The sequence below is a fragment of the Puntigrus tetrazona genome, chromosome 9, assembly GCF_018831695.1.
Source record: "Puntigrus tetrazona isolate hp1 chromosome 9, ASM1883169v1, whole genome shotgun sequence".
NCBI classification, from domain to species: domain Eukaryota; kingdom Metazoa; phylum Chordata; class Actinopteri; order Cypriniformes; family Cyprinidae; genus Puntigrus; species Puntigrus tetrazona.
Window position 1 is genome coordinate 22,834,824 of NC_056707.1, and position 9,370 is coordinate 22,844,193.

At 38.2% G+C, this 9,370-nt stretch overlaps 1 protein-coding gene across 6 annotated transcripts in view; it reads left to right on the forward strand.

Moving 5' to 3' along the window:
* Positions 1-9,370, forward strand: part of adarb1b (adenosine deaminase RNA specific B1b) — a 139,636-nt gene that overhangs the window by 85,897 nt on the left and 44,369 nt on the right. For 4 of the 6 annotated variants that reach the window (XM_043249216.1, XM_043249213.1, XM_043249214.1 and 1 more), the window contains one exon: positions 2,918-2,966. Coding sequence is in view for 1 of the 6 variants with exons in the window: in XM_043249211.1 (XP_043105146.1) it covers positions 5,834-5,933 (100 nt within the window). In the remaining 5 variants the exon portion in view is untranslated. Of the gene's footprint in view, positions 1-2,657; positions 2,817-2,917; positions 2,967-5,793; positions 5,934-9,370 lie in introns of those variants that run through there. The other 2 variants (XM_043249215.1, XM_043249211.1) reach the window with 2 other exon arrangements.

Below are 9,370 nucleotides of genomic sequence, written 5' to 3' on the forward strand. Positions count from 1 at the left end.
TTTGCTAAATGGGAAGTTTCTTCTTCGTGTGAGCTATTCCCACAAATCTTCACAAGAAGAACAAGCGAGCGCACTGGACAGTTAGAGCTCGTTATCGCCTCTTTTCTTAGACCACTGTTAAATGCGGAGGAGGCGAGGGTTGACGGGGGAGTAATTTTATCGTTGTAATGAAGAGTGTATCTGCAATTAGCCTTTTGTCCTCTGCAGCTGAAGTTCAGGCCCTCGGATCCAAACATGCGTGACTCCCCGCATCCCATTTAGTCTGACTGAGGAGCCTGTCGCCTGACTGTCTGTGCTGGTTAAATATCCCCCGCTCAACATTTGAGCTGTGGTCACACAATGCTCTTAAATGCAGATTGCGGTGCGTTGCATGGCTGCTCTCTGGCTTATTTGCTCTGCTCTTGAAACCTCTCATCTCAGTTGATTCTGTGGCCCCCTAATTGTGCGGGACCCTCCAGCATTTCCAGCCCCGAAGCTGTTGTTCAACCATCAAATTGTATTTAGTATAATGGAAATAAATCTGCCCCCGTGGAACTGAGTGAGGACATGCTTAGGAAGTTGAGCACTTTACACCACTGTTTGAGGCGTTGTTGCGATGGTCCTCTTAGTATTTCAGTAGTCACATTACCTTACGGCATATATATATATATATATATTTACAGTTTCAGGGTTATGTAGTTCTCTGTGATATGTAGTAGAAGCTTGTTGACATTTTTATGTGAAGAAACAGGTTGAGAAACACCAAAAAGAAAAGTGCAACAGCGCCCCCCTGTGACCCAAAAACACTGTTCGCTCTGTCATTTCTGGCATCTAGTATTTGTAGCATCAGAAATTATTTGATATGAAGTGACTTTTTATGTATTAAAACATTGGATGACACTTTAGAAAAGTAGACTTTTCCCTCAACTGCTTAATTTGCTTACTTTTTTAATTGATCTAACAACTTTTTTTGTTGTGGAAGTGTTTTCGCGTCTTTTAAGAGATGTACAAGAGATGTACAATTAATAGAAATTAAATTTGTTATTTAACTCATTTTTGTATATGTGTGTGTGTGTGTGTGTGTGCGCGTGTTTTTGTCTTAGAAGACCTAAAATGGCAGTTCTTTTAAGACATCTCAGACATGTTTCTTGGAATGAAAGAGCGGACTGAATCTGACCTTACAAAGTTCAAGGCTCATTCTTCGTCTGTACTTTCTCTCTGGTTTCCCAGTGGGCTGACCTGCTCTCTTTAGTCTTTGACGATAGCTTCAGAAAGATGCTGAGCGCTTCTCTTCTTCTCTTCAGTCTGTGCTGAACTCAGCTGGCTATAAGCGAAAGATGTGATTTATATGCTTTACAGCTCGCTTGCTGAATCTGAGGTGTCCAAAAAAAAAGTGGATGGATTGAATCAGGACAGCTATGTATATCAGTGTTTACTGTAGAAAATAACCCCCATGTCAGTACATAGTGTGTGTGTGTGTGTGTGTGTGTGTGCGATGTACATGACAAGCATGTTCCTTTTATGATACTTTTATGCTTTTGTGTAATTGTTCTGTCCTTTCTGAAGACTTCATTGCATACTCATGTCATTGAAATCTGTGAAACCGTAAGGATATTTTATGTCTCGCATTCGTGTTCACTGTGACAATTTCATTGAGCAATTTGTTAGACTGACTAGTCTGTTAACAAGAGAGTGCACTACTTTTTGTTCAAAATGATGAAAGTTTATGCACTTTTGACTGATTCTTTACAAGAACCGGCTTAGAGTTATTAACTTGTGAATACAGCGTTTCCACAGTTCAACATCCACCCGAAAATGAGCATTCTGGCTTCAAAACACTGCCTTGTCTGCTAAATTATTATGCGTAACACAAAAAATATATATATTTTGAAGACATCTGGCATTAAAACAACACGGGACCGCATTAACTTGCATTGTTTTGGGCAAAAACAGAGACATTTTTATAATATCCTCTCTTGCTTTTCCACAGCCAAAAGATAGTCATACGGATTTGTAATGAGGTGATTGGGGAACATGGGGTGATTAAATGACGACAGGGTTTGGGGGTAATTCATCACTTTAAACTGTGGGAACAGTTATAAAGTGCAGTAAATGAACTATCACTTTCATTTGCATGCAGTGGCGAACAAAAGTGAAACTGAAAGTCAGACTGTTATTTACTGTTTGTCTTTTTTTTGTTTCCTCATTGCATTCAATTCACACTGTGGTTTTAGAAAACAATACTACGTATCCCCAGCGGACACCAGGAAGCTTTCAGAGTTAAAGAAACACGCTGCATGGAGATCCGGTTTGGCTGGCCACATTTTTCCTCCATAAAGCGTCTTTCTTCTGCTCTGTGATTTAAGGAGTGAATATCTACTTTTTTGCTTCTCCGGTTGTAAACACAATTAGCTGTTATTACTCTGAAAAAGTACCGCCCATCTTTTTTTTCTCAGCTTTACATCTCCTGTTTGATTTCAAGGTGGTTCCAGTTTGTGTTCGGCCAGGCCTTTTAGACCGAGAGACTCTTATTTTTCCTCTTCCACTTTTTTTTTTTTTTTTTTTTTACGAGGGACATTTATAGCCGAGGTCGTATTGTCCTCATGCCGGCGACACGTCACCTGATGTGTTTAGCACAGCCGTTAGGTCATGTTTTTGTGGCGTTCACCGGCAGGTGAAAGTTTGGAGGCTCGCGGTGACTTGGAAAAGTCGGTGGCGTGACGGGGGACTGAAACTAAATCTGCGGTAGCTGGAGATCACATCTGAATGCTACCGGCGGCGTACGCGTGGATAATGTGTCTGTGAAGCGAGGTCGTGGAATGTCGCTTCACACGAAGGTAGAAATCCACCGTTGTCGTTTGGTCTGGAGATGCGTGGCGTTATGCTGGTATTTGGCGCTACATTATTTATTTCTGTTTTCTTTCTTGCTTTCACGCAGGCTCGGTGATCAAGCGTCAGAGCTGCTCTGAGGACCAGCGGAAACCCAGGTGCGTGTCTTTTCTCATTTCCTCTCGTCTCGTGTGGGGTTTTGCACGTGTTTGATGCTTTTACAGACACTTGAATTGCATTCACGGCACGCATAGTCAGTTATTGCTTTCGCCGGGAATCAAACCCATGATACTGTGAAATACCGTTTAAAATAACTGTTTTCTATTTGCGTTATTTTTGTTATTTATTCTTTTGGTCAAACCAGTGTTTTCATCATCATTACTCTGTTCTTCTGTGTCACAAGATGCTTCAGAAATCATTCTAATATGCTGCTATAGAAATGTTTCTTAACTATCATTACTGTTAAAAACATGGTATTTTATGTTATTAAGGGTTTGTTAAATTAGTAGCAACATTACAAATGTCTTTACTGTCACTGTTGATCGATTTAGTACGTCCTTACTTGTTTTTTAACAAACTCATTTTCAGTATTGCCCACTTAAATGCCTTCAGTCCTTTCGGGGTAGACCAGGTACATTTTGCTGGTGTGTTTGTTTTCACAGCCATCGAACCGTAGTTTCACTCTATTCCTTTAGATGGTGCCGGAGAGCTAAGCCCACATATCCTGCTCTGACCCCACTGACTCATAATCATCCACACATTTTTCTTCTGCTAATTTGCCGAACTAATTGCACAGTCTACAGAGCAGCCACCATGTTGCTTTTATTGCATATCTTTTTTTTTTTTGGTTGTTTTACTGCATGTAAGGTTTGCAAACGTTTCGCATTTGATACCCTTCATTTCTGTGATGCAGAAGGACATACGTCACCCTGGACCGCAAATAAGCTAAATAAGCTTTCCATCGTTGCTTTCCATAGGTATATATAGGACAATATTTGGCCGAGATACAACTATTTAAAAGACTGAGAAAAAGACCTTTAAAGTTGTCCGTGTATGTTTGGAAATTGACAAAATAGCTTCATGATCTTTACTTATATCCTAATCGATTTTTTTGGCATAACAGTAAAATGTGTAATTGTGACCCATGCAAATTTTTTTATCCCTGCGACTTCAAGAGCAGGGTCCTAGGTCATATACTGTATAGTAAAGGAGTTTTTAAGCCATATTTCTTGGCTCTTAATCTTGGGCTCTTTATAGATACACATCTGAAATAGCAATGGTTGTCCTCGTTTACTAAAATCTTGAAGATTGCGATTATTTGCTGTGACTGACTGTGTGTGGTGGATCTTTGAGGGCTTTCTGTTCAGTGAGGTGCAATAGTTTGTGTCGGCCTCATGATGGCGATAGAGTTTCTTCCAGATTTTCAGACTCAACTTTGAACGCTAGCTGATACAGAGCCCTGAGCTGATCCAGACTGCTTAATCGTTCAGTATTTAATTAATTGCACTAAACAGCGATTTGCTTTTAATATTCTAGAGATCTTGCGGAGTGTAAATCTGAATTTAGAAGAACCTTTTTAGCCACTAGCTTTGGAAATATTGGATTTTGTTTCTTCATTGCCATAGATTTTTCTGTAGCCCGACGTCAAATATTGGATCTGAGCTTGGATTGCATGGATGAATGTTTTCTATGAAGTATTAAACGTATAGAAAAAATCCCATCTTAAATGCAGCTGAAAGTAAGCATATATATATATATATATATATATATATATATATATATATATATATATATATATATATATATATATATTATATTTAATTATTTATGTATTTATTTTAATTATAAATGTTATATATACTTAAATATATATCAAAAATAAAAACATATCTTGTGTGAACAACCTGTCAGACTACGTTCTACGTCTGCTTTTTACTAAATATTTTGGTTTGTATAAATCATTTATTCATTAGTGTGTGTGTGTGTGTGTGTGTGTTTGAATATTTTAAAAACATAACTACATTTTTTTATAAAAGTTAAAAACAATGTTTTGCATTATGTTTTTATTGTGTTTTGAGTTTTTATATTTTAATAATACTAAATAATAATATAATAATACAAAAATTACATAACTGATGTTTTATTGAGATTAATTGAAAAATATAAAAAAATAATGCAAAATAAAAAAATAAGATTTTTTTTGTTAAAAACAACCTGTTATTTAATACTCTTTAAATAAACACAGACACACACACACACACACACACACACACACACACACACACACACACACACACACACACACACAAACATATATAGTTTTGGCAAGTATTTGCAGCTGAAGTTTAATATTTTAGTACATAAAGTTAAACCAAATGAAATACCGCCTTGACAGCAAGCTGAAATAAATTAAAGTAAGGGATTTTATAATGCATGTTATTTTAGTTATTTCAAGTATGGATTTCCTTTATGGTTTTAGTTGTAGTCGTCCATAATAAGCCCGTCTCACACGCATTGCATTGCAGGCTGCGCTGCAGCAGCACAAGAATTGAAATGTGAAATACAAGTCGTTTTTGGTCAAGAAAGTAAAGTCTTGTTGAAAGGATGTCTGGGGAGTAAGCGTGTCCTTTATGGCCACGTGAACCCAGGCTTTCGATTGGCCCGAGGGCGTCGTGATGTCATCACCTGGACTGGCGAGAGCAGACTGCTCTTGCCTCAGGTAAAATAGCAGGATACGTGATAGAGAAGGGAAGTGAGAAAACAAATCCGGTGCGAAATCTCCAGCGGTCTGTGTTTACTCCGTCTAACCTTGTAAAGCTCTACTAGTGTCCTCTCCTCCGAGCTCCCCGCTTCTCTCTCTCCTCTCACCGAAGCAGAGGAGGGGGAGGAGACCACGCATGTGTTTTTGTGTGTGTGTGTGCCGGAGCGAGGGAAGGGGGCTGCTGAGCGCCTCAGACGCACAGAACAGGGCAGAGCATTCAGGTAGCTTCCATCGTCCGACCGGAGCGTCGGGGGTCAAGCGGCCATGGCCCTGGTTTTGGACGCCGCGCACTGCACGGGGGCCTACTACTGCCTCGTCAGGACCCGGTTCAAGAGGAGACGCAAGAAGCGCTCGGAGCGGAAAGGTCAGAACGGTTTCTTTAACAGGCCCGCCGGAGATCTGGGATCGGGGTTCCACTTCTAAAACTGGCTTTTCTGATGTTAGCTGACATGGAGCTCTTCAGGGAAGTTCAAGTGCACCGCGGTGCGATGTATGCGAGACGAGTATAAACTGTGGTTTGTTCATCGGAAAACAGATTAGAGAGAATGCGTGTAATATTTAGCAGCTTTATGTATCAGCTTTATGCTTGTAGCTTAATGCGGTATCGTAATTTTATCAGTTAAACATCGTTAAGGCACTTTTTATTGTCCTGCCTGGTAAAGTAAAAAGCTGTTCAGTGCAGTTTTCTGTGATGATAGAGCCGTGTGCATTTGGATAATATAACTTTAAAAAACTAATAAATAAATAAAACATTCTTAAGTGTCTTAAATGCTCTTTCCAATAATATTACAGATTTTTTTAAATTAATATATTAATATGTTATTTTATATTTTTATTATTTTTTTAAAAATCTATTTAAAATGTAAAGTTGCAAGTATCCAAAGTTGAATAGTTTTTTATATTCTATTCTATTCGGATATTAATTTTCCATGAAGTCATTTTGTGTAAATTAGGCAACTCGGCACATCGAATTTAATTAAAAATATATATCAAAAAAGGTCTTTTTACCTGCATTTTCCTGTTATAAGACAAGCATTCAGTTCATCGATCAGAGTCCTTAAATGCATTTTTAAGCAGTATCAAGCAGCATCGCATCGATGTAAAAAATGAATACGACTGTTTTCATAAAAGTAAGTGGTTTGGGGAGATTTTGTCGCGGGAGCCCTCATTCATCGCTGCAGTGTTTTGTGAATGATGGACGTTTCTGTGGTTAGTTTAGATGCTGTTCTCGCTGGGATTGTTGTGGAATGAGCTCTGTGTGTGTGTGTGTGTGTGTGTGTGTGTGTGTGTGTGTGTGTGTGTGTGTGTGTGATGGATCACCATGGCGATGAGCCACAAACAGGAAGAACAAAGAGCGCTCGCAAGCATGTTGGAATTCTATTGAATTATTAAGTAGATTTTATATGCATATGAGTTTCGGTTATGTTGCATTACTAAAGCACTGAAGATCATTTTTATGCAATGATCTGCAGACGTCGTCCTCGCTATCTGACGGACGCTATGAATCCCGAGGTGTCACACTTGTCTTTTTGACAGCTGTCGAAAGCCAAATCGAATCCGACTGCGGGGCTGCCATTGAAGGCGCTCTCTCGCTGTCAGCCGTGTCACATGATGGTGGTGTTTTGGAGAGGAGCGGACTTATTCAGAGCCTCCTGAAATGTCACTTTCAGCAACTTTAACTTTGTAATTGCTTAACTCCTCTCTTTTTAATGGCATTTTGAGGGTACTTTTAAAATGTCCCGATTAACTCATTTCCTTTCAGGAAGGTGTGAAATCTTACATGAAATGGAAATCACTTTTTAAAGGTTATTTCGCACAGTCATCTGATTTTATAAGGAGCGAAGTATATAGAAATGCAAAGTTAATGAAATGAAATTAAAGTTTGTGAAAGTCAGTTTGAGGTCTATATTTCAGCTTTTTGGCCTGAATCTGCCTTAAAGGCTTTTTTCTAAGTTTCTTAGTTAATGTGTGAAATAAATAATTCTGTCCTACTTTGGAAAATTACAGTACGTGTAAGCGTTTAGTATTTCTTCACCCTGATTATGAGGTTAAATCACATTGGATGCAATGAATGCGATGTGACCATGTAGTGGCACTGAAAAGCGCAAATATGACATGCTTGTTAAAATTAGATATAAACAGATGTACAGTCAAAGCTGAACGCATTTAGACACCTTCAACATTTTTCAGTTTGTTTGCTGTAATTTAGAAAATGGTTGTAAAATATGACAACAGCTCAGAAGCGGTGTCAGAAAAAAAATCATCTTTACAGTGTCAGATAACTTTGATAGAAAGGTATGTAATAAATTATGTCGAATAGCTTAGGGCTGTTAAATTTAAGTACACAATTAGATAATGCCAATTTAGGCGTAATTAGCTATTCCTAATTTTGTTCAGTCTGTGGTATAAAAAGGTCACATTAGCAATTAAATAAAACACTTAAGGAAAACATGGTCAGGTCAAAGTGTCTGAGTAATTTTTGGTCCCACATGTTTTTGTGTGTATAATATGTCATGGTTTGTTTTATTTTTATTACATTATTATTTATTTACAGTTTATTTCTTTCTTTCTTTATCTTTTCCCTTTTCTATATATATATATATATATATATATATATATATATATATATATATATATATATATATATATATATATATATATATATATATATATATATATATATATATATATATATATATATATATATATATATATATATATATATATATATATATATATATATATATATATATATATATATGTATATACAGAATATATGTGTGTGTGTGTGTGTGTGTGTGTGTATTACAATTTTATTTTGCATTTTATTTTTATTTTTATTGTTTTATTTTGTGGCCTTAGGTATTTATTTATTCTTATTTTTATAAATTTTTTACTGCATTTTCCTCTTTTCCTTTTTGTCGTTAACTGTTTAATACATTTTAAATGCCGTTTCTGTTTGTTCGTTTTAGTTTTTTTACATTCGAAAAGCTTTTCTATTTTCCATTTTATTCTAAAGCTTCACAGTTAACCGAAATGCATGTCCTTTTTTTGTTGTCGTTGCCTTTTCAGTCACTGTGGGTGCATGTTTTTCAATGATTGGCTTATCTGTAAAGAATATTTGCAATTCTGCCTTAGAATTCGTCCGAAACAAGGCGCGTCAGACAGCAGCGTCTTCATGCGTAGTTATATGGCCTTCGCATCAGGGCTGCGACTTAAAATGCTGTCTAAGTAGGTGGCTCACTAGGTTTCGGAGCACGGTACTGGGCGGGAGGTGTGTGGATGAGCCCAAGCAGCCGCTGAGGTGTGCGTTTAGAAGTATTATTCCCTTGCCTTTACATCTGAGCCGTTGCAGGCTGAGACCTGAGAACTGAGACCTGTCATCCAAGCAAATCCCGCGCTGCTGAAGTGGCGTTTTCAGCGTGCCTCGCACCCCTAATGCGGCCTGGCAACTTAAGGCGGCTTTGTCAAACCCGTGAGTTTGTCTCCTCCTCTTATCTGAGGCCGGATGCTGAAAGGAGGCAGAAAAACGGAGGCGTGATTCTCTTTAAGAAGTCTTCTGCTAATGTAATTCCCTCACTCACGGGCCTGATTGGGCCGCATTGTGTCGGCGGTGTGTCTCTGCGCGGCTGACGCCTGACGTTGAGCTGGATCGGAGTTATCTTTGAAACTTTTGGGGGCTTTGCGTCACTCACGGCTCCTGCTGCATTGGTGGTTCTAATGAAAGCGCTGTGAGGATGTGGTGTGGCTTTGAAAATCACAAACATGCGATACGCCGTGGTTGTGTTTAAATAAATAGTT